The sequence below is a fragment of the Enhydra lutris genome, unplaced genomic scaffold (genome assembly GCF_002288905.1).
Source record: "Enhydra lutris kenyoni isolate GAN:26980312 unplaced genomic scaffold, ASM228890v2 scaffoldscaffold28, whole genome shotgun sequence".
NCBI lineage: Eukaryota > Metazoa > Chordata > Mammalia > Carnivora > Mustelidae > Enhydra > Enhydra lutris.
In genome coordinates, this window is record NW_019154112.1 from 8,151,553 (window position 1) to 8,178,093 (window position 26,541).

Below are 26,541 nucleotides of genomic sequence, written 5' to 3' on the forward strand. Positions count from 1 at the left end.
TAGACATAAGGTAGATATCATTTGTGGTGATCCTATAAGAGATAATAAATTCAGGGGGCGCCTGGGTGGCTCAGTGGGTTAAAGCCTCTGCCTTCAGCTCGGGTCATGATCCCAGGGTCCTGGGATCGAGCCCCGCATCGGGCTCTCTGCTCAGCAGGGAGCCTGCTTCCCCCCTCTCTCTCTGCCTGCCTCTCTGCCTACTTGTCATCTCTGTCTGTCAAATAAATAAATAAAATCTTTAAAAAAAGAAAAAAGAGAGATAATAAATTCAGATTCTATAAGAGATTACCATGTAGCTTAACTCCTTCAATTGCTTATTGCCACTAACCACCAACTCAAAAGGTGATCCCACCTAGAAAAAAAAAATCTTAATTAATAAGCACATATGAATGGCAAAAGAGAACAATTATATTGTAATTATAAGTGACTGTAGGCATTACCTTTACATTTTCATCTCTTGTCTTTAGCTGGATATATGTTTGACTGGGAGACTTAAACATACCATGAACTGCCATGCTACTCACACTATTAAGAAAAGAAGCCTATAATAGAAGAAAAGGGAGCTATAAATTTTCATCTTCAGTAACACCCTGAGAAAGGATACTATCTGTTGAACAATTCCTGAAAGGCAAATTCACTTTTACTCTTTTTTCTTGCAGAAAGAAAAAGTATGTTCTCCAGACATTGGATCTTCACTTTATAGTTTATAAAGAAAGTGACAGCTTTAAAACACAGAAGGGGGTCTTCATCAACATAATCTAAGAGGAAAAAGCATAGTCCTAATTTATTTCAGAAATGAAAGTACATTATCTAGAAACACAATGAGAAGAGAGAACAAAATGAGAAAAGATTCCTTTCCTTCTCTCCACAACACAGAGTTTATTTACAAGCAAAACATCAGACCAACTCATGTATCTACCAATAGTCAGAGTAAAACTCAAAGGACAAAACCTGTGGCAGGGCTGAGCAATGAAAAGAAAGATAGCAGGAATGGTTGGGGTGTCCCAAATGAGACCCTCTGAGAAGAGTTCAGCAAAAGAGCATAGGTTTAAAAAAATGTTTTCCTCTTCATTTCAGCTCCTGCCAAAATACACTTTCAAATGATTGAAAACCAACCTAGGCTGGGAATCTGAGGAGTTTCATCATATCTTCAGAGCGCTATATTTTACTGTGCTCTTTAAAATAAATTTACAAGGAAGTACTTGGTCCATCCCTCAAGCCGCTGTTACTAAATTGTTTATAACGTTTTCCTCCATTTTTAAAAATAGAAACATGTGTCTACTTCCTAATCCTGTGCACTTTGACCTCTAACGGTTTGAGTACCTACCATGAGATTACAATTTTAATGATATTATAGTAACATAACGATGAAAACTAAATGGTACCTTCAACTGTAGCTCACTGGAATCATCCAAGATTGGGAATTCAATCTTAAAGATTCCATTTTGGGGGAGGGTATAATTTATGATCTGGATAGCTCCTGTTTCCTGATTTCTGCTATTCCATCTGTTCCAGTACTCAGAAGAATTTTTCTGTGTCACTGTTATGACTACATTATTTCTTCTTTCTTCAAAAGTCAGTTGATTGCCATCAGCACGGGTTACCTTCACCTAATTGTCAAAACACAACATTTTAAAAAACAGGTAACAAGAAAAGCAAAGCTTTTAAGTTCAAATGAATCCAGTCCCCATCTGTGGTATTCCGATGAAAATGGATTCTCAAAAACTGTTGGCAGTACCCAAACTTCCAGATGAAGTGGTCTCTCCCTAGGCTTCCAACACCACTGACCATTCCCCTCTTGTTAGTATGGCTTCTCTTGCCTTCCATGGCTCCACAACAACCTTCTTTATTTCAGAGCCCTCTTTCTGCATCCTCACGTGTCCTTTTGGGTTCCACGTCCCTCTTCCTAAATGTGGAAACTTGTCAAGGCTAAATTATCAGTTACCTGCACTTCTCTTTTTCTCAAAGGTCTCAGCACTCCTACTGCTTTCTTCACCTTGCTCTAGAGTTCCATACTCAACACTTCCAATTTCCACTTGCAGACAACTTCTACTTAAGTATCCCTGTCAACTCAAATTCAGTGCATCTATCACTGAGCAACCATCCTGCCTCTCCTATTTTTGCTAACACCACAATTTTGCCAGACTTCCCATCTCTCAGTTACCCCTCCCTCTTCCCACCTCCCAGAACAAATATACACCAAGTCTCATACTTCTGTCTTGCATCCTCTCCATTAGCACATCTCCCCTCAAGCTTCCTCACCACCTCCCACCTGAGCTGCAGCCATCCTCCTACACACAGCCCCATCCATCTCCCTGGAATACGGCTTTCGCCATACCCTTCCCACATTCGTAAGGCTCCTAGGCTCTTCACTGCCTAGAGCATAAAGTTCAAAAACATGCATGTGCCATTTAGGATTCTTGACAACTTCCCACACTTTGCTTCCTGTTTTCTGTCTCACCAACCCCGGACACAACTCCCTGCTACAACTGTACCCATCTAGGTGAATGCACCTGAACTTGGCAAAAAGGGGTCTTTACTTGTCTCAGCTCATCTTGTTCCCCACCTTTCACCCCCACATCAAACATTTACTAATATTGGGCGCCTGAGTGGCTCAGCTGGTTAGTGTCTGACTCTTGGTTTTGGCTCAGGTCACAATCTCAGGGTCATGGGATCGAGCCCCACGTCAGGCTCACACTCAGCGTGGAGTCCGCTTGAGGTTCTTTACCTCTCTCCCTCCATCCCCCTCTGCTCCTCCACCAGCTCACACTTGCACTCTCTCACTCTCTCTCTCTAAAATAAATAAATGAATAAAATCTTTGAAAAACTAAAATAATACCCTTCTGATCTTTTAGCAAATAGCTTAAATCTTCCCCTTCCATAAAGCATCCTTTAATGACCCTCCTCCCTATCCCAAGCCAACTTCTCCTCCCAGACTCTTATTGTCTCACTCTACTCGTTTGAAAGTTACCATTTGCAGCCTCAAGGTTTTTTTTCCTTACTTGTTCAAACTAAATTATGTGATCATTGAAATCAGAAACTGTCTAAAACTTTTCTTGATCCATTCAACAAGAAGTCATACCTTCCTTCTTTAAACCAGAGGTCAGCAACTATGGCAGGCATGAAGGCCGAATCCATGCTTTTTGTAAATAAAGTTTTACTGGAACACAGCCACCCAGACTTTGTTACAAAGTAGTTAAGTCTGCTTTCATGCTATAATGGCAGAGTTGGGTAGCTGTCACAGGGACCATATGTATCACAAAGCTAAAATTATTTACTATCCAGTCCTTTGCAGAAAAAGTTTGCCAACCCCTGCTTTAAATCACTAGAGAAATGTATGCATGACACTGACCTTATCCTGCCTTAAATCATACTTGTGTGTATAGTTTCTTGTCACCATCACAAAAACTGTAAATCCAGGGTAGGGACTGGATTCTTCTTAGCTCTGTAAGCCTCACCCAGCACCCTGCCTTGCACACTGTCAAAATTCACTCAATAAGTGTTAAATTTTAAAAAAAGAGTAATTGTTGATAATTTTTAATGCAAGATCTTTGCTAGAACTAAAATTAATCATTATGAAAATCAAACTGAAATTGAAATTTTTTGACTGACACTTAATTCTTTCAAGTAATTTATAAAAGCTTCAATGTAGCAATCCAAATCTAACTTAAATTCCTTATTAAATAAATTTTGAGGAAAATACGTTTGTCAGAGACTACTTTTTTAAGTAAACTTAGACAAAGGTCATTTGGGAACAATTCTACATACCTCATATATCTACGGGGGAAAAGTAATCTATCTACTTTGAGTTTAATATTCTTTTGAAAAGCACCAAAAATATTATCTGCCATTCTGTTTCATTAAACTGAACTTGCTGCTTTAGGTCATTAATAAGCATGCCAACTTACAGTGGCTGTGAAGTTGAGAGATGGCTTCAAGACAGTAGCATAATCAAAAAATTCAATGATGTAATCATGTTGCTTGAAAAATACATTAGAACTTGCATTTCTTGAGATACCTGTTTTGGAAATTGCACCATTTAGAAACCAAATGTTATTGTTCACCAACAGCTTCTATTCATCCAATTTCTCTATCTAAGCTACATCCCCAAGAAGTTAATGGGGCACAGAAGCCTCATTCCCACACTGGCTTGGTCATAAAGAGAACCATATGGTTCTATTACAGCTTCCAGGGACCCGTTCTAAGCACTGTTACTGCTGTGCCCAACCGCAACATGGACACTGAAGATTAAGGCCACAGACTGAATCATTTTTTGCTCCTTCGAGGTCTCGCGAAAGCTGTGGATAGCAACAGAAAGATCCAAGCATTTAACCTTTATTTTATTATTGAAAAAGAACTGTCCATGAGCAGACAAGAGCTCAGAAGATGTTAAATGATTAAAAACACACACACATAAACACAAAACAGAAGGTGGTTAGTCGGCTGAAAAAACAGGCCTTTCCATGTAGTTCCCAGGTTGAAAAGAAAGGAGAAATGGAGAAAATTACAAATACCTATTACATGTGCTTGAAGCACAGACTGGTAGAAAATAGGTATTCCCCCCCAAAATTTAAAATGAAAATGAAAAGAAAGAAAAGAAGATTCTCCTTCCTAATGAAAACATTCTGCAAGTGACAGACATGACAATTTCAGAATTAAGTTAGCATCTTTAGAAAGGCTCCCAAATGAATGTGCTAGTCGTAACAAGAAAGGAGAGAGAGCAGCACCACATAAGCAGCTTTACCTTCACTTCAACGTCTACAAACCTGTAAGTGATTCTGTCACTGTGGCTAAAATTTCTACCGGCCCAGGGGAAGACAGATACATGTGTTCAGAAAGCCCTTCTGAAAAATCCATTACTTTTTTCATCTCTTCATCATTAAAAGAGAAGTTTGCAGATCCATTTATCTGTTTTGTTTAAAATAATTCAATTTTATTCTTCACTTTAGCAATTCAAATTTTAGAAATAAAATTCAAACTGAGTCACAAAATATGATGGCTCTGGAGTATAAATGGGTAGATTCTCATCTGTCCAATTCTAAAAAACTTTTGATTTTCTTACACTCAATCTTTGTTAATTCAGTATGAAATCTTATTTCTAGTAAAAGTATACGTATAGTGTTTCCCCATTTGAGGTCATAAGATCTCTGTAAAAGTTACCTTAAAATTTTTTGTAATATTTTTCTTCATGCCCCAAAAGGATAAAGGTAAAAATGTAAGTGTTACATCTCCTTTCACGGGCTTCCCATACGTATACCTGAAAAATAATAATTTTTTTACATTTTCAACTTGATAGTATCAAAACAGCACATGAAAATATGACTTTCCAAAAATGAAAATATTACTTTCAATAGCATCACTGGCAATCCAACTTAAAAGAATTATATTTTTAAAAATACTCTCACTGCAAATTTTTAAAACTAATCACAACTAGGAATATCCTTAATCAATGGTGATCCTTGAAATTAAGTCTCTGAAATGAGAAAACTTTTAATGACAATACTTCAAAAACAGTTCATAGCACATACTTCACCTCTAACCATTTTAGACACTGCAGAGAAAAATCTGATTATAATTGCAAGTGCAGTTTCCTGTCCAAAGATTTTTTTTTTTAAGTTACAAAAACGTTTTATTCCTAGAAATCTAGACTGGCCCATTAACTGCATGCCCAGGACACTTTGCTGCTTTTGAACATTTTTAAATGGTAGTTGAAATTGCAATCACCAAGGCCCACTGTTGCATGTTCCAATATTACCCAGAAGGGTTTATTAGACCAAACACACTGTGGCACCAAATGTGCTCATGGTTATCAAAACTTGGCTTTGCGCAGAAAAATATAAAAGAAGAGTAATTTTTTACCCATAGTACCAAAATTATTTTCTGGAGTCATATCTCATCTCTGCTGCTTTATATTTTATGTATTAATTTTAATCCTCTCTCATGATGGGAAAATCTCTTCATGTGAAAAAGAGAGGCAATCTTTGGTAAACCATTTTACTGCCAGAAAGCCTTTTTTAAATGTGTTTCCTGGGTTCCTTCCATTTCTATTATGTAATAAATGCTCAACCAAATATGGAAGTCAGTTTTGCTCCGCACTCTATAAATCTAACAGTAAACTCCTGTTTCCTGAATCCATTAGTTGAACACAGAAACGGCTCCTCATCTGGATCAGCTCAACTCAAAAGCCAACGGTGAAATGCAGTACATTCCAAATTGAGGAGAATGAAACAAATACATTTTCAAACGTACCACCTTCCAAATGAAAACAGTAAAGTCAGTTGCAACCCTGGTCAGCAACTTCAGCACAAAGTTCATTCATTCAAAAGAGAGTCCTCAAAACTTAACAGTTCTTGTAACTTGTTAAAGTTTAAATAAATGCATAAGGTTACCAAAACATTATATTTTAAAAGAGTTCTATCACATGAGAGTACCGAGGGCTTGAAAATCCAGACATCATTTAATGTATTCTCAGACACAAATATTTTTTTATTTTTGCTTAAATGTGAAGCAGATTTAGCCTTCTTTGCCTCAAGCTGATTATAATAATTATGAAACAAGGATACTGATAATTATTGTCCTAAATAAGTCGGGAAGCATTTGGAATAAACTAATGATTTAGAAAATAATAGTTTGACAACATTTTAAAAAGCAAATCAAGCATATTCTGGGTTAGTGCCATTAACAAAACAAGGATTTTTTTTTAAATAGCCATAGCACAAAAGGTTTACAAAATGATACCTAAAAAATTGAACCAGCCAGTTATAGTTCATGTTTCTCCCACCCTTTTTTTCATGTCATTTCAAAGACACATGTCTCAATTTATCAAATAATAAATACACTTAAATAAACCTTAGCCTAAAAAATATTTTTTTCAATTTTACTGTCTGCAGAATATATAGAAATTACTAGATGCGTGCTACGTTATTTTCTTTACAATCCTCTAGAACCCTCTGTGGTCAGTGGGGAAGAGTCTACTATTTATTTTAATGAGGTGGGAATAGTGAGCAGATGTTCACATCAAACCCAATAAATAAATGCAGATTTTTATTCAACTCAGTTAAAGATTTCTAAGCCAGGGGCTCCTGGGTGGCTCAGTGGGTTAAACCTCTGCCTTTGGCTTGGGTCATGATCTCCGGGTCCTGGGATCGAGACCCGCATCAGGCTCTCTGCTCAGCAGGAAGCCTGCTTCCCCCTCTCTCTCTGCCTGCCTCTCTGCCTACTTGTGATCTCTGTCTTTGTCAAATAAATAAATAAAAATCTTTTAAAAATTAAAAAAAATAAAAATAAAAAAGATTTCTAAACCAAAAAGAGACTGTTAGCCTTCTTCTCTGGGAAATTCCCAGCAATGTTCCTCACCTTAACCATGCCTTGATGGACAGATGGCTATGACCAAAAAAAAAGCCCAAACTGTTTATTAACCACTCATAGGATCATCATCCTCATCAACACATCTCCATTTTCTGCGGGACACAGTATTTATAGAATAGGTCTACACCAATTTTTATAGACTGATAAAATACTCTGCTGGTCAAAAGATTTCCTTAATCTGTTGCAAAGATGTAAAGTATATCCTCAGTGTGAATGTAAGCCGGCCCCCCCACAATCATGTAAGCCCGTTCCTCACAACAATCTCTTAATATGTATCTCCTTCTGGCTCTACTTCTGCGGAACCTTGACTGCAGGCCTCCTAAGGAAAAGGATGTGAGTAGGATGTGGTGAATGCTAAAAAAAAGAAAACCAGGGGCCATCACAATGGCCATGTTGTTCTCAGACAGTGGTATTTCAAAGAGGCTCAACAAATGAGAATCCAGATGAAACTAGAAGAGTTCTTTTTTCTTTTTTTTTTAACCTAATTGGCAACTAAGCAACTCCTGAACCGGCAGCATCCCTTCTAGCACCTAAAGAGATGCTCCTATAAGAATTCTTACCGGGCTAGCAGGGAGGAGGGTATCAGGGGATCCTCACATCCCCCTCCCCAAAGTTGTATATAAAACTTTCTGAAGAGTTACCAGAGCTCAAGAATCACAGTTCTAAGTGATTGTACTGAATCCCTGGCATAGCCCTGAAAACCAAAAACCAGAAGCGAAGAAGGTTTCCACACTCAACCTAATCCACGAGGACGATGATGGTTTGTGTGGATTTGCACTCACAGTTCTAAAAACTCTAGTCAAAGAACTCAAAATAAAACTCAGAATCCTTAGCCTTCAGCTAAGATCAAGGACATGATAATAATTTTGTAAAACGCAGGCATTTACTTGTTTTCTAAACCATAAATCCATCCACAGTACCCAAATTCATATTAGAAGCCACCTCTTAGTTGAACACAGGCAGAACACTAAGTTGGTATATAAATTGTAGACACATTTTTGCTTTTGTGTCACAGGATTTTCACGTGGGTTGGTTTTTGTGTTTTGTTTTGTTTTTGTTTTTCCAAATAAAATCTGAAGTAGGAGTCCTCAGAACGTTTTGTCTGTGGGTTTCTTCCACCAGGAGACTGACTGCCCGTCACTTGCCACTGCCACAACCCTCACCAAGAGAAGAATATGGCTATGAGAAAGCAGTGAGAGGGAGTCCAGTATTTATCAGCCATTACAAATAAATTCTGAAACTAAATAAATTTCAGGAACCAAAGCACAGCTAGTCACACATCAAAAATGAAAGCTACAGGGCGCCTGGATGGCTCAGTGGGTTAAAGCCTCTGCCTTCAGCTCAGGTCATGATCCCAGGGTCCTGGGATCGAGCCCCACATCGGGCTCTCTGCTCAGCAGGGAGCCTGCTTCCTCCTCTCTCTCTCTCTGCCTGTCTCTCTGCCTACTTGTGATCTCTGTCTGTCAAATAAATAAATAAAAACTTTTTTTAAAAAATGAAAGCTACATAAGATCTGTTCTGGAATAACTCTGGTAGGTTGGGACTCTCGGGATGCTTTCTGCCGCCCCAAAATGAAACCCTCTGCTGTTCGAGCCAGAGGATCAAAATAATGAGAGCCATGATACACCTATATACAGGTGGGCTGGAGTCTCTCTGTGTACGTCCACTGAAACAATGAGGAGGGAGAACTTCTTACTCATTTGCTAATTGCATTAAGACAACCAAATTCCTCCCTCAAGATTCAACCTCCATTACTGACAGAAAAAAATTAAGATCAAAGAAGATCTAAGTAGCCTCGATCCATGTCAGCTGAATGAGGGATAAAGATACAATTTCTTTTTTAATCTGGAACAATCTATAATGTAAATCCCCTGACTAGTCTCAGAAAGATCCTCGTCTGTGGGAAATACTTCAGGATTGGATCAGCGTGGAAGCAGGCAGGTGGATACAAAGACCTGTACAGACAAGTTCCGTGCTTAATTAGTTATTACAGATATTTGTTCCCTGCTCATTGGAGTAATAGATAAATAAACAGAACATGGTGCTAATATTATGGAGTATATAATGAGCTCTTGGTCAGTTTTATAACAGTATATAGCCATTTTAAAAAAATGGTACTTTTTTTGGTAAATGTAAATGGTAAAAAAAAATCATTTAAAAAAATGATACTTACTTTGCTGTGACAGTACCATTTAAGCTCCTAGAATTCAAAGAACAATATAATGGTGTCTGCAAAGTAACTTCAAATTTGGGTAGTACTGAAAAAGAGAATCAAGCGTAAGTATCTCAATGAATCTATTTTACTATCATTTTTAACTTAACAAAATAAAGACTAAGTTGTTCCAAAGAAGTCAACAATTGGTACTATTTGAACTTAGACTCCTTAGACTCCAAAGACACATTAACACACAGATAGATGAAAAGCACTTCATTTCAGCCAAAATGAGAAACCTTATGAGGCTGATGACTAGACAGTGACAGTGGGGGCCAGTTGCTCTGGACACTTGTGTCACTGGAAGTTTCTCAACAGTAGAACCTGTATTGTAGCCAGAATCCTAGATGCTAAGGCATCCGGATGGTGGGAGACCAGGCATCTCCCATTAGTGCTCCCTTACTGCTTGTTAAAATACTCCCACGCCAGGTGTTAAATAGTTGCGTCTAGAGCAGCCCTTTCCCTAGGACCATTCTCCAGTGTGGTTACTAAAAGCACATCCTAGGGCCCTAAGACTCCCCCTCTGCATGGTACCATGTATGCAGTCGTACAGAATCCTTATTCTTTGAGACAATCAAAGATGAATCTGGAGACAGTTAAATGTCATGGAATGCAATGAAGGGAAAGTTGTGTAGTAGGATTTCTGAGTTAATCACTAAGATATGACTACAAAGTAATGATGCTTTTCTTGCATGACAGTGATTTCTGAGGTCAATCTCAAAGTAAAAAATCCCTACTTTGGTCAGATTTATATAATTAGGATGTGAAATATTTTATAAATATGGACACTATTTGATATAAAGCATGCCACCAGAGTAAAAAAATATTGTATCCTTCCAGTCTATAGAAATTTTTTTCTCAAACTTCACTAGCTCAACAAATAGATCAGTCTCATTACAAACCACCTCACCATTCAATTAACACGAGAAGTGTCAAGAAGGCCAATGGGTCAACAGCATAGATCAAACCTCCAGCTCCAGACCAGGCCAAAGGCCATTAGTACGTCAAAATAGTCTTAGACAAATCTAGGACTGGCGGGCCAAGAAAGCCATTATGATCCACTCAGAGGTGGAATTTCCTTAGAACAAAGAATTCAAATGTCCATTCCTCAAACATCATAGGTTGGCAATCAGTTCCCCACCTCCACCATATCCAATTCAACAACATATAACCACCCAGCACCACCTCTATGTGAAATGAAAATAGCCTAGATAAACATTGGCCACCTCCAATTTCTTCTTCTAGGTCAGGGTGATCCAAAAGAAATAAAATGTGAGCCACATGTATAATTTTAAATTTCTAGTAGCCACATTTAAAAAGTAAAAGGAAGCATGTGAAATTAATTTTTGTAGTATTTTATTTGATGCCATATACCTAAAATATTATCATTTCAACATGTACTCAATACAAAAAATTACTACTAATGAGCTATTTTCCTTTCTTTTTTTTTTAACTAAGTTTTCAAAATCTGATCATTAACCCATTTAGAGCACATTTCCACTTGGACTAGTCATTCTTCAAGCACTCAATAGCCACATGTGGTAAGTGACCCCCAATTTGAAAAACACGGTTCCAGATCAGGGGTCAGTAAACAACAACCAGCATGAGCTAAGAAGAGTTCATAAATTTTTAATTCATTGGGGGGGAATCAAAAGAATATTTTATGACATGTAAAAATTATAGGAAACTTTCATTTCCGTGTCTCTAAATAAAATTTCATTGGGTCACAGCCACATTCACTTACATATTGTCGATGGCTACTTCCTATGACCGTAGCAACATTGAGTAGTTATGACAAAGACATAAGGACCACAGAGCCTAAAATTTGCTGATCCCTGTTCTCGTGGATTATGAGACTTAGGAGTGACCAGTGCTGTATGAGATATGTGGACTCCGAGCCACTAAGGTGTGACCAAACCACTTTCCAGAATTTCTATTGCCTGAATGAGATACAGTGTCAAAAGTAACACAAATCAAATGAAAAATCTCATGTGTAACCTCAAAACAGCCATCCAAATTATAACTAACAGTCAGATCCTATACTAACAGATGAGATCCTAGTCTTATCTTTCCTTCCTCTCCATCCACCAACAAACTAGTTGGGCCATGCTGTTTTTATCTATGCATGTCTAACTGTTATATAAATGTGTCACCTGCAAGAAAAGGATTTGCCCAAGTCAAACAGACCATCTTTACCAAAGCCAACCAAATGAAAAATAGGGGAAATAACTGTTGTGTCAAAAAACATTTACGGGGCACCTGGGTGGCTCAGTGGGTTAATGCCTCTTGCCTTCGGCTCAGGTCATGATCCCAGGGTAGCGGGATCGAGCCCCACATCAGGCTCTCTGCTCAGCGGGAGCCTGCTGCCCTCTCTCTCTCTGCCTGCCTCTCTGCCTACTGCAAAAACTAAAATATGTTAAGATCACAATAAAGTAGAAAAACAAAAAAAGTATGCGTAAGAGAGACCACATAATGGGACTCCAGGTGATCTGTTCTGTATATTTTTCATTATAATAACCTTCTATATCTTTTACAAAGGAAAAAATATGTTTAGGTAGGTCTGTAAGAAACACCAGGAATTTACCCTCACTAGCATTTGTACTTTAAATAACATATCTCTTGGAAATTTCTCTTATCTCTGTGGAAAGTAACAAATATTTTTTTCTTTCAGAATAAATTGAAGAACTCTTACCATATTCTGAAACCTGAAATGATTGATAATATGTCTGGTCCTATTGGGAGGAAAAAAAAGACAAGAAAACATGAGTTCTTATTAAATTATTTTGCTTGCTTACTTACATAGAAAGATGTAGGTAATTATTTTTAATTGTATTTATAATGATTTAATGAGCAAAACAGTTAATTTTAACTTGTGGAAGTTTACTCTTAGTCATCCGTGACATGAAGCCTATGGGATTTCATTTAGTGTTTCTTGTCAATTCACTAACATAAAAAGGTGACCTGTCTCTATATTTCACTGCAGGTCATGTGAACAAACTGTTTAATTTGACTTCCATCATTTGTGAAATGAAAACTAAATTAAATTAGATGCTTTAGAAATTTATGAAGCAAGAATACTACATGCCAAACTATGACTTCAAATTTGTTTTGAATATCACTCTCAAAAAAACCAATAAAGAAAATAAAGTTACACATATTTTAAGTATTTATACATAATCAAAAATACAAAGTCATCTTGGACCAACATCTTCTACCTTTCATTTTCTTGTGCAAACCTTAAAGCAATACAATATATTCTACCCTATTTTAACAAATATTGTTAACTATTTCCTTTTCCAAGATCAACGAGAAAATATGTGGCCTCTTATTCTATCATTTTTACTAGTTTCCCATATTTCTGTCCACCCTAAGTCCATAAGTAACATATTAACTAGAACTTCTTTGATATCACTAAGTAGTTCCACCAATAAAATTCATATTCTAAATCTGATTCCCTATGTTTATCAAAGCAACTACATAGATCTAACTACAGAATATTAGTTTTTTAAATCATCTTTGTTAATCTAAATCAACTGAACAAGTTATTTTTTTTTAAAGATTTTATTTATTTGTCAGAGAGAGTGAGCACAGGCAGAGAGAGTGGCAGGCAGAGGCAGAGGGAGAAGCAGGCTCCCTGCTGAGCAGGGAGCCCGATGTGGGACTCGATCCCAGGACGCTGGGATCACGACCCGAGCCGAAGGCAGCCGCTTAACCAACTGAGCCACCCAGGCGTCCCAACTGAACAAGTTATTTTTAATCCTAAAAGGATAGAGTGCAATCAAAGTATGAAACAAATGTAACCGCTTATATGCCAACAAAATAATTGTCTAAAACTTGATCTTGATGATGTCATTTAAAGTAGATCCCAAAAAAATTGTGTTGATCAAAGTCATAAGAATCTACATTTGTGGCTTCTATCTTAAATTGTTTTCATGTCCTATATAGGAATGTTACAAATTACCTATATTAGGCTCCTTTATAAATTCTAATTTGTTTCCAGTTTCATGCACTGTGCCTTGGCTCCTACTCTCCCCTAAGCTTGACCTACACATTACTTCCATCCCTATTCATCTTCCGAGACTTAGCTCAAACATTACTGCTTCCCCGAAACCCCAATTTAAGAGCAATCTCAGCACTCTGAGCCTCCATGCTCTTTAGTTCTTCCTTCTGTCCCTTTGCACCCTGTAAAAAGTGTATCATAAATATTTAGGGATGTAGTTTATCTTGCCACAAGTTCTTTGAGGGCCAGGTCCTTGCTTGGTTTTTTTTACCCCTCATAATTTATCCCTTGAGCTGCCAGCCTAAGAGTGTCTAATACCAAAAAAGTGCTCAATCAATATGTGTTAGGTAAATAGTAGTAGATTTGACAAATGTAGGAAATCAACTAATTTGTTTGGGCCTACGTTAAACAACAGCCTTGAAACCAAGTTTTAGGCAATTATTTAACAGATATGTAGTTATGTGAATTACATTTGAAATGAATTCTCCTTTCATGCTTCCTGCATTATTCATCATCCCTGATAACTCCTGATTTTCCATCTCTCTGTTTACTATCTCCTCTTTCATTCGGTCTAAAAACATTTTCAGCTCTTTTGTTCTCTTGGTACTCCTAAGTATCTTTCTGACTACTTTCTTGTTTCTTTAGTGGTCCTCTCTTTCTGCTCCCGAAATGTGGGCCCTACCGACCTGGAGCCTGAGGCTCTTCCCATTCTTCAGACCCTTAAGTGAGCTCATCAACTCTCCTCGTTTTAACTGCCACCTCTATACTCAAGTCTCCTAAATCTTTATCTCTGATGCATACCTCAGCCCAGAGATGCAGACTCAAGTCCATTTTCTGTACATCTCCACCTGAATGTCCCACAGAATGTGTTGGACTTCTTTAACAGGACTTAGCCTCGCCCAGGGACCTTTTCTTATGTGCCTTTCCCCCTACTGAGTTAGATACCATTCCCTCCCATAATAACTCGTGTGTAACTCAATTGTTGTACTTAACACAATATATTATAATTATCTGCTTTGTATCCATATCCTAGAACAGACTATGAAATCACTGGGGACCCAGCACCTAATGCAGCATGCCTTCAATGTTTGTTGAATGAATGTATGTATAAACGAATGAACAAATGGATTCTTGTCCACAGGCTGGTTCTTACAGGGCTCCTCAGCTTGGCCTCAATTATCATACAGCATCTCTTACCAGAAATTGAAACAACCTTCTCATGAGAAGAATCAGACAACCCTGAAGAGACATGGCCATTTGGCAAATGGCCCACAGAGGAACCTTAATTCTCTGCCCTGTTCTTGGAAGGAATATAAATGTCAAAGCATAGAAGATGCTAACTGCATGCAACACTAATGGGCAGCAAAGAAGTGCTTCTTTTCACTGTCAGTTTAAATTGTTCCAGTAAATCACGAAATCATTTTGTAACTGAGTGCTGACAGGGTGCTTTGTCCTGGATGAGGTTTTCCCAGGGTGTTTATAAGTGGTGAAATGCAAATCAAGAAATAAATTCTTTTACTTTCCAAGGGGTTTCAAAAGCAGAAATGAGCTTTGTAATTTCCAACATATTATCCATTAGGCAATCGGGTCATACCAATTCCCACAATGAGTTTAGTGATTTTTATTAAATATATTTATAAAACCTATCATCAGGACTGATATAAGATATTGAAATACTTGAAACTAATAATAAATCAGAGAATTAATAGCAATTTGTCATATATAACCATAAAAATACTGATACTGAATACTTCCATAAGCCTAAACAGGTATTTATGAAGTTTTCCCATAAAGAGCCAGATAGCAAATATTTTAGGCTTTGCAAGCCCATATGGTTCCTGCTGCAACCACTCCACTCTGCTTTGAGACAAGAGGTAAATGAGACTGAGTGTGTTCCAATAAAACTTTATTTACAAAAACAGATGTAGCTGTTGGGCTGGATTTGGCCATTAGGCCACAGCTTGCTTAACCCTGATCTAAAAAATAAAATGTATTTCCAAACTGTTCTACGTCAACTCTAGCTGAACTAAACTGACTAATCTTAGCTAGAACAATGGAGAAGAAAGAAAAAGGAAAAAAAAAATACAGCGCTTTTGTAGGAAGCACGATTTCATTGGCTAAACAATCTTCCTTCAGTTCCACAGAAACAATCTGCCTCAACATGAGTTTTCATGTTTATTCCAGCTCATCAAATATGGTTTGTGCTCATTCACTCTGCCAGCAACAGGAAAGGAAGGCTGACCTGAAAGAGTAAATACTTGAGCAGCGTGTCTTGCAGGCCAACCCCTTTCCAGGGGCAAGAATACATGACTCATCAACATCCTCTCAGTTCTGCTTGTCCCAGGTGGTCACTCTTCCATGGGGAAAGCACTCCCTCACAAAGCCTGCTCTTACCACATACATTCCCCCTTGATTCGTATGAGATGGAAGCCTGTCTCAACTAGACTTTTTTTTTTAAGATTTCACTTATTTATATGACAGAGAGAGATCACAAGTAGCAGAGAGGCAGGCAGAGAGAGAGAGGGAAGCAGGGTCCCTGCTGAGCAGAGAGCCCGATGTGGGACTCGATCCCAGGACCCTGAGATCATGACCTGAGCCGAAGGCAGTGGCTTAACCCACTGAGCCATCCAGGCGCCCCTCAACTAGACTTTCAAAACAAACTCTAAAGGAGAAACGGAGAAGACAAACCAGGAGGTATTCTCAGTAATCTCTGCAATTTCTTTATTCCCCTTATCCCTAAACCAATAGTTCATTGGGACGGTATATGTTCAAAACATCGGTCAAATAAAAGAGAAAAGAGAAAATACACTACTTTTACTAGTTCCTAAAAAATATGCTATGACTGGATGCAGACTAAAGACACGTGAATTGCTAAAAACATCTATTCCAGTTACAGACTTTCTCTTCTCTAGCCACAAAGCCATGCAACTCTTGAGAGAATTCCTATTTTTAATAAACTTGAAGGAATATGACATGCTACCTGACCTTTTAAAATATATATATGGTAAAATGCAGGTCAGCAACTTTTAACTCTTGCTTCTGGAATAAAAAGAAATGCCAGAAACAGAACTAAAGGTGCTGAGTGGATTTTTACTTGCACATTTATGTTCATTCATGATCGTTTCAATTTCCCAAAAGTCTGCTTCAGCACCGATCTCCAGTGTCTGGATTTAATTTGTATTTAAAGATTAAGAAAGACACTGAGCTTTTTTAAATCCACACATAACAAATACAGAATTATTTCAAACTCAGTTTTGGCTCTGTCCCCCAAGACCACAGATGCCAACTACATCCACATTCCCAAGCCAAGTGTAAGCTAGCCCACAGGGCTTACAAAGGAGGTTTCCAAAAGCTCGTTTTGCAACTCCTAACCAAAAAGGTCAAGATGGAAATAAACTAGAAAGGAACTTTGGGAGAAAGCTTTTGATGTGCTTTCACACATCAGTGGCTGTAGGCAGGCACTTGACATGCCTGGACAATCTAAGAGCAAAATACTGGTATTGGCCAGCTGTATGGACAGCTAAGCCAAGACGCAGTGCTGCACTGGGAGTGGCCTGTGCCTACGGACTTGCAAGAGGCTAAGAAAGGATAAGCAATTTCCCTCAACTAGAAATGCAAAAAAAGAGTCAGCATGGGGCTGTCTTCTATCCTGATCAAAAACACCTTCCAGGGACGCCTGGGTGGCTCAGTTGGTTAAGCAGCTGCCTTCGGCTCAGGTCATGATCCCAGCGTCCTGGGATCGAGTCCCACATCGGGCTCCTTGCTCATCAGGGAGCCTGCTTCTCCCTCGGCCTCTGCCTGCCATTCTGTCTGCCTGTGCTTGCTCTCTCTCCCTCTCTCTCTCTGACAAATAAATAAATAAAATCTTTAAAAAAAACAAAAAAAAAACACCTTCCAGATGGGGAGCACCTCTGGAGGGGGAAGCTGGAGGTATCCTATAGATGTCCAGGTGCTGAAGACAAAGTTAAGAGCTACCAGAGGAGGAGACGGGTTCAAAACCACCAAAGACACTGAATGCGAAGCCTCCCAGCAATGGTAGGGGAGCTCCAAAGAGCCCACAGAAGAGTCTGATGAAGGAAAGTGTTAGTTTTTAATGCCTGCCAAGCCCTGAGAACACTAATGCCAGATGACAACAGTCCATGGTATGACATGGAACCATATTTTTTTCTACTTTTTTAATTTAAATTCTAGTTAGTTAACATACAGTGTAATATTGGTCTCGGGAGTAGAATTTAGTGACTCACCACTTATATACAACACCCAGTGCTCATCCCAAGTGCCCTCCTTAATGTCCATCACCCATTTAGCCCATCCCCCACCCACGCCCTCCATCAACCCTCAATTTGTTGTGTATCATTAAGATTCTCTCATGGTTTGTTTCCCTCTTTCTCTTCCCCCTTCTTCCCATATGTTCAGCTGTTTTGTTTCTTAAATTCATCTGGTATTTGTCTTTCTCTGACTCACTTATCTCACTTAGCATAATACCCTCTAGCTCTATCCACATCGTTGCAAATCAAAAGATTTCATTCTTTATGATGGCTGAGTAATACACACACACACACACACACACACACACACACGTATAGGTATATAAATAACCACATCTTCTGTATCCATTGATCAACAGATGGATATTTTGTGCTCTTTCCCCAGTTTACCTACTGTTAACAATGCTGCTATAAATATTGGGGTGCATGTATCCCTTGAATCTGTATTTTTGTATCTTTGGGTAAATAACCTTGTAGTGCAATTGCTGGATCACAGGGTCATTCTATTTTTAACTTTTTGAGGAACCTCCATACTGTTTTCCAGAGTGCCTGCATCAGTTTGCATTCCCACCAACAGTATGAGTGTTCCCCTTTATCTACATCCTCACCAACATCTGTTTTTTCCTATGTTGTTAATTTTAGCCATTCTCACTGTTATGTGGTGGTATCTTATCGTGGCTTTGATTTGTATTTCCTGATGGTGAGTGATTTTAAGCATCTTTTCATGCGTCTGTTGGCCATCTGGGTGTCTTCTTTGGAAAAATGTCTATTCATGTCTTCTGCCCATTTCCTGACTGCGTTATTTGTTTTTTGGGTTTTGAGTTGGTAAGTTCTTTATAGATTTTGGATACTAACCCTTTATCAGATATGTCATTTCCAAATATCTTTTCCCATTCTGTAGATTGCCTTTTAATTTTGCTGACTGTTTCCTTCTCTGTGAAGCTTTTTATCTGATGAAGACCCAACAGTTGATTTTTGCTTTTGTTTCCCTTGCCTCTGGCAGCGTGTCTAATAAGTTGCTGCGGCCTAGGTCAAAGAGGTTGCTGCCTATGCTCCTCCAGGATTTTGATGGTTTTCTGTATCACATTTAGGTCTTTCATCTATTCTGAATTTATTTTTGTGTGTGGTATAAGAAAGTGGTCCAGTTTCATTTATCGGCATGTAGCTGTCCAGTTTTCCCAACACCATTTGTTGAAGAGACTGCCCTTTTTCCACTGGGTATTCTTTCTTGCTTTGTCTCAAACTAGTTGACCATATAGTGTGGGTCCATTTCTGGGTTTTCTATTCTGATCTGTTTGATCTATGTGTTTGTCTTTGTGTAAGCACCTACTATCTTGATTACTACAGCTTTGTAATATAGCTCAAAGTCCAGAATCATGATACCTCCAGTTTTGTTTCTCTTTTTTAGGAATGCTTTGGTTATTTGGGGTCTTTTGTGGTTCCAGAGACATTTCAGGATTGTTTGTTCCAGCTCTGTAAAAAATGCTGGTGCTATTTTGGTCAAGATTCCACTGATTATGTAGATTTCTTTGGTAGTATAGACATTTAACAATGTTTTTTCTTCCAATCCATGAGCCTGTCTTTGTATCCTCTTCAATTTCTTTCATAATTGACATTGAACCATATTAAACTGTAGGAGATATATTGGCAAATTGATCAAAAATCAAGTAAGGATTTTTAAAAATTATTTTTATTAACATGTAAAGTATTATTTGCCCCAGGGGTACAGGTCTGTGAATCATCAGGCTTACACATTTCACAGCACTCACCATAGCACATACCCTCCCCAGTGTCCATAACCCAATCACCCTCTCCCTACCCTCCCACCCCCCAGCAACCTTCAGTTTGTTTTATGAGAGTAAGAGTCTCTTATGGTTTGTCTCACTCCCGATCTCATCTGTTTCATTTTTTTCCTTCCCTACCCCCCAAACCCTCCACTCTGCCTCTCAAATTCCTCATATCAGGGAGATCATATGATAATTGTCTTTCTCTGATTGACTTATTTCACTCAGCATAATACCCTCTAGTTCTATCCACGTCATTGCAAATGGCAAGATTTCATTTCTTTTGATGGCTGCATAGTATTTCATTGTACATATACACCACATCTTCTTTATCCATTCATCTGTCGATGGACATTTAGGCTCTTTCCATAGTTTGGCCACTGTGGACATTGCTCCTATAAACATTCGGGGGCAGGTGCCCCTTCAGATCACAACATTTGCATCTTTATGGTAAATACCCAGTAATACAATTGCCGGGTTGTAACGTAGCTCTGTTTTCAACTTTCTGAGGAACCTCCATGCTGTTTTCCAGAGTGGCTGCACCAGCTTGCATTCCCACCAACAGTGTAGGTGTACCATACTGTTTTGATGATTACAGCTTTGTAATAGAGCTTGAAGTCTCAAGTAAGGATTTTTTAACCCCTTGCCTCTCTTCCCTCCACCCTGTTCAATCCTGGAGTTATCAAACACAGTGTAATGAGCCAGAGAGAGATAGCCAGACCAGAGAAGACCCAAACTGGGAGAAGACAGCACTTGACTTTATTGGACTGGACATATTAGTTGTTGAACATAGACTCTTCTTTGTGTGTAAATATAACCAAAAATGACAGAACTTTTATTACAAAAAAATAGCCAGGGAAATGGTGGGATTTGGCTTACATTTCAACCAAGTAATAGGAAAGAATTGTTCCCAAAGAACAAGACTAAATGGCAAAAGAATAATGCTGTGGTTTTCATACTGTACCTTTCAGTTATACATGTTCAATGTCAGAGTCCCACACAAATAACTGGGCATCCCAAACTGGCCAGCTGTTCATGTTAAGAAAGGCTGGGGTTGCAGAAGGTATCAACAATTCTGACTCCTAGTTTCCCACTAGAACCTTATGGTTAGATTTCTCGACTCTTCCACAAATGTCTACTTTACCATAATATGAACAAAATCACATGGTGTTTTTGTTGTTGTGCCCACAGTATACTATATTAATTCTCTCCTTAGAAACAAAAGTTTTAAATGAGCTGTCTATACTCTTTATTGTCACCTGGACTCTGCCTCTTCCATGTCACTGGTCTGGAAGGGTGCTCACTAAGTGATGGCTGCTTGCCTCTGCTAATTGCCCGTGGCCTCTCTCTCAGGCCAGGTTCTCCTGGAGGCCTGTGCAGCACCTAACTGTGTGGGCCACCCTCTCTGAATCCCGTCTCCTCTGCTCTGTGCCTGCACTCTGGGTTTTCTCATTCCAAACCTGGCTGTTCGTTCCTGTGCTCTGGGTGGCTCCTCTGTTTAGCTGGTAAATGTAGTGATTTCCCTCTGATCAGCCTGCCCCCTCTCTCCGCTAAACCAAGCTTCTGGCCCTAACTTCCCTTGTAACAGATGATTCTCCCAGAGATCACCCTTGAAATTCCAGAGTCAACTCATCAAAAGGTAAGCTGGGGCACATTAAAGATTTTAAAGAGTTTATGTGAACAAAAATTGATTGGCAGTGGGCAGTCCTGAACCGCAAGGGGTCAGGCATCCTCTACCAACAGGAGCTCAGGGAGAAACTTTCACAGAGAAAAGATGGAAGCAAAATAAGGAAAGTATTGACTGGCTGTAACTTGAAGTCTCTTTGACTGTTTGTGACTTGTTATCCCTAGCATTTTGATTTCATAACCTTGAGGGATTTGCAGACTTAGATTCTAGTTTGCTTAAGTAGTCCGCCATGGGAACAGAACCACATCCGTCTAATGGCTTCTTTAGTTAACTTAACACCTTTTACTCCTTTTTCTCCCTTTCACAATCACGATCCAATCAGTACCTAAACCTGATGAATCATCCTTTAAAGTGTCTCTTGAATTCACCCATTCTTCTTGAGTTCATGCTGCTCCCCTAAAGCAACCCTCTGTTACCTTCAGACTAGACTACTATCACCTAACACAGAAGGTAGGCTGTATAGGCTGTATTTGCAAAGCAATGATACTAAGCCCCTGGCCCTCTCCCTGCCTTCGGCTCCTCTCCTTTTAATCACCTCCACGTGCTGCAATCTTCCTAAAATACTACTGCAATCATGTCATACTACAGAAGTCAACAAGACAACAAATAATGATGACATATATTTCTCGTCCAGGGGTTTCTCATAAGCACGTCATTCTGTCCACTGCATAATATTTCGGTGTTTGTTTTTTGTTTGTTTGTTTGTTTGTTTAAAGATTTTATTTATTTATTTGACAGGCAGAGATCACAAGTAGGCAGAGAGGCAGGCAGAGAGAGAGGAGGAAGCAGGCTCCCTGCTGAGCAGATAACCCGTTGCGGGGCTTGATCCCAGGACCCCGGGATCAAGACCTGAGCCGAAGGCAGAAGCTTTAACCCACTGAGCCACCCAGGTGCCCCATATTTCGGTGTTTTTATATTGAGCATGCATTACTTGTATAATCAGAGGAAAATAGTAAGTGTAATTTTTGTATCTTTTATAATAAGAGACTCATTCACACATAATTTTTGCTTTCTTTGTCCTCAGAAGTCTTACATGAAATTCATAACATTAACATTCAAAGTAAAATCAAGTTTTTAGAGCTCCCCTCCTCCCGTGCACAAAATGAAATCTAAAACATGAGCCTGATATCCAATATATTCCACACCTCGACCCACACACTCTTCTCACAGTCCTCTGCAGGACCTCCACTCCAGGCAAGTGTCTGCTCCCAACTCACCCAGCTCCAAGCCTCATGCCACCTCTACTGCCATGGTCCCCATCTGACTTCTGGAGTGTCATCCACCTCCATCTAGTTGAAGCACGGAATTTTAAAGGCATGAAGAGGCTTACAAGTCCTCTGCCCCAAGAGGACTTTTTTTTTTTTACAGGACTTATTTTCAGCTGAGGAAACAGATCCATGGCTGACACCACCTGTCCACAATCCCTCGACTACAGCATAAGGCCCCATGTCCCGTAACTCCCAATCTAATGCTCTGCATTTATACATGAAGACTTCCCTGACTCTAAGCTCCTTCATAGTGGGGCCTGTGTCTTATCGTCTTTAGATGTTTACTGACTGGTGTTTCTTCCCACCAAACACACAATAGGAAAATTCCTTATTTTTAGTTTTATGCAGATGCTTATTAATTTTCCTATGCTTTACCGTAATACTTACAGAACAGTAATTGTGTAGGATCTCATCTTTTTCCCTCTTTCATTTCGACCACAAAATTAGCAAAGAACTTAAAAACTATCAAGAAATCACAGTGAAAATACCATCCATAAAAGTGTCAGTGGATATTGACCTACTTGGAGAAATGATAGATGTGTGAAAGAACAGAAATGTTGGTTAACATCAACATGATCCTCGCCTTTCCTGTTTAGAGTCTAAACATCTGTGGTCACACTGTAGTTGCAACATATTCCTCCCGGGGTTTTCAGCCCAGGCATCAGGATCAACTGTGGTAAATTCAAGAAGCAGAGATGCCCCATTCCCACCCCAGAGCTGCTGAATCAGAGAAGAGAACTGCAGCCCAAACAGAGCAAATGTATTCATTCATCCACCCTACAACAGAGAAGTAATGCACCTAAGTACGCTTAGCATTGTGCTCAGTGACAGAGATACACTTGCCCAGGATGAGGCTTCTAATCTGGTAGAAAGAAGATATTAATCAAATAATCACACACATGAATATATAATTATAGACAATGATAAAATCTGTGAATCAAATTTATAGGGAATTATGACCTCTGAAGATGAGGCTGGAAAAGTAGTTCATAGCAGGGCCTTATGTAGACTATGGTGAAATATATGAATGGACAATGGAAAGCCTGTGGAGAGTTTTAAGCTGAGGAAGAACATGATCCAATTTAATGTTTACATTACTTTCACTGCTGGGCAGGGAACTGGTTGCAAGGGGAAAAGAGCAAATTTAGGGAGATAAATTAAGAGACATCGCAAATATCTAGGAAAATATGAGGGAGGCTTGGACAAAAAAGGTAGAGGTGGAAATAAAGAGAAGTAGAAGTAGATGGATTTGGAATATATTTAAGGATACTATCTATGGGAATCAGTGAAGGTCGGGGTAATTAGGATGGTGACAGAGCATGAGATGACGGGAGAACTCCAAGTAACTCCAAGGTTACCAGCTTGCACAACTGGATAGATGGTAGAGTAATTCAATAAGCTAGAGAATGCTGGAGAAGAGCCAGATGTGGTGAGGGTAGATTATGAGAATGAAATATCAGACGTGAGGAGATTAGGAAGACTTTAAAACATCCAAGTAGAGATGTTAAATAGGTTGATTGTTATAAAGGTCTGGAACACAGAGGTCTGGGTTCTCTCAGACAAATCTGAAAGTCATTGGTGTATAGATGGAAAATACAACCATATCTATGGATGACATGGTCTAGAGTGAGAAATGAAAGAAACTTAAGGCCAAACCTTACGATATGCCCATATGTAAGAAAGAATAAATGACAAAACAAGATAAGGAGAAGAATTCAGACTAGCAAACCTGTAGAAAGAAACCTAAGTCCCAAACAACTGAGGAAGAGATTAAGACAACCCTTTTTTTGGTGGATTGGCTAGAATGGGAAAGATAAAGAAAGTGAAGTTACTAGAAAGGAAACTAGGGGCAGAGTTCAGTGACCCTTCCCAATCTCTCTCTGTTCCACTCTCACTCTTTCTCTCACTCTCTCTCTCCCTTTCCCTTAATCATGTAAGAGATTTGAACAGACTAGACTTTGTGGAAAGATCCTGGAGACAAAGACAGAGAGATCCAGGTAGAAGATGGAGAAAGAAGAGATCATAAATACTGTTAAGATTTCTGAAAAAGTAGAAGGGAGAAGCCAAGGAAGAGGTTGAGGTTTTGGTCTTAGATATGAAGAATTACATCTCTTCTGGAAAGAGGATGACCCTGAGATGGGCGCACACACAGGTAGACACATAGATCTGGCAGAGGAATTTAAAAAATTCCTATCTAACAAGTTCTGCTTTGTTTATGAAGTAAAAAGAAAGATTACCTACTGAGAGTGAGGGGGTGGGGCAGAATCTCTCCCATGAGACAGCATTTTCCTGAATCCCTTCTCTCATTATAAAGAATGACAATATTCTGATACTCATCAAGACTGGAACTAAACTAGTCTATACCTAATAGTTACTCATAGTAACGGGACTTGGGGAAAATGGATCTAACCAATAACAAAGACATAGACCATGTAAGACTCCATGGTGGTCCAGACACCCAATACCACAAGTACATGCAAAGTTCTAAAAGGTTTCTCCATCTGCAGTACAAATTTATGTTGTACAAGAAACAAACTGGTTTCCATAGCAGAAAAGTGCTAACTAGAAGCACACTCTTTTTAAAACAAGCAAGCAAACAAACAAAAACCATCCACTTAACCTTGTTTCTCCTGAAAATTGAAAAAAATAAAAGTTTTTAAAGATGTGCCCCATGATCCCCTTTCTTGGGCACCTATCTCAAACAAGATGAAAAAGCAGAAATGTAGCTACAACTTTGTATTGAATGGCAAAGTTACCCTTGAAGCAAAATAATTCCATTTCTTGCTCATTTCTCCTTTTCTCACTCTACCCGACATAGTACTCATTTTAGTGACCTACCCTGGTACCCAGGACTGCCACTAGCAGAGTCCAATGAGTTGTAATCTTCCAAAACTCCCTCTGCCATTGAAAACTAAGCATCTGGGGCACCTGGGTGGCTCAGTGGGTTAAGCCGCTGCCTTCGGCTCAGGTCATGATCTCAGGGTCCTGGGATCGAGTCCCACATCGGACTCTCTGCTCAGCAGGGAGCCTGCTTCCTCCTCTCTCTGCCTGCCTCTCTGCCTGCTTGTGATCTCTCGGTCAAATAAATAAATAAAATCTTTAAAAAAAAAAAAAAAGAAAACTAAGCATCTTACAGAACTATACACACATATCCTATCAATGTAAGTTTATTGTTTTGATATTGAACTATAATAACATTAAGATATAACTATTTAATACACTGCATACTGGAACAAAAACAGACACATAGATCAATAGAACAGAACAGAAAACCCAGAAATAAACCCACAACTAATCTTTGACAAAGCAGGAAAGAATATCCAATGGAAAAAAGACAATCTATTCCACAAATGGTGCTGGGAAAACTGGACAGCTACATGCAAAAGAATGAAACTCAACCACTTTCTTATACCACACACACACACAAAAAATTCAAAATGGATGAAAGACCTAAATATGAGACCTGAAACCATAAAAACCCTAGAAGAGAACATAGGCAGGGGTGCCTGGGTGGTTCAGGTGGTTAAGCATCAAGACTCTTGATTTTGTCTCAGGTCATGATCTCAGGATCACAGGATCAAGGTCCACAGAGGGCTCTGTGATCAGTGGAGAGTCTACTGAAATTCTCTCTCTCCTGCTTCCTTTGCCCCTCCTCCCACACACTCTTTCACTCTCTCTCTCTCTCCCTCTCTCTCTCAAATAAATAAATCTTTGATGAGAACATTGACAGTAACCCCTTTGACACCAGCCATAGAAACTTCTTTTTAAATAGGTCTCCTGAGGCAAGGGAAACAAAAGCAAAAATAAACTATTGGGACTACATCAAAATAAAAAGCTTCTGCACAATTAAGGAAAGAATCAATAAAATTAAAAGGCAACCTACTGAATGGGAGAAAAGATTTGCAAATGACATATCCAATAAAGGGTTAGAATCCAAAATATATAAAGAACTGA

General features: G+C 39.0%; 1 protein-coding gene across 1 annotated transcript in view; it reads right to left on the reverse strand.

Annotated features, from left to right (window-relative positions):
• The window catches only part of LOC111152340 (CD109 molecule), a 128,326-nt gene that overhangs the window by 57,496 nt on the left and 44,289 nt on the right, over positions 1–26,541 (reverse strand). The window contains exons 6-13 of the mRNA XM_022510840.1: positions 12,273–12,312; positions 9,542–9,626; positions 5,161–5,257; positions 4,767–4,908; positions 3,909–4,018; positions 1,386–1,610; positions 441–542; positions 290–352 (exon numbers count right to left, since the gene is read on the reverse strand). Coding sequence (XP_022366548.1) covers positions 290–352; positions 441–542; positions 1,386–1,610; positions 3,909–4,018; positions 4,767–4,908; positions 5,161–5,257; positions 9,542–9,626; positions 12,273–12,312 — 864 coding nt within the window. The remainder of the gene's footprint in view (positions 1–289; positions 353–440; positions 543–1,385; positions 1,611–3,908; positions 4,019–4,766; positions 4,909–5,160; positions 5,258–9,541; positions 9,627–12,272; positions 12,313–26,541) is intronic.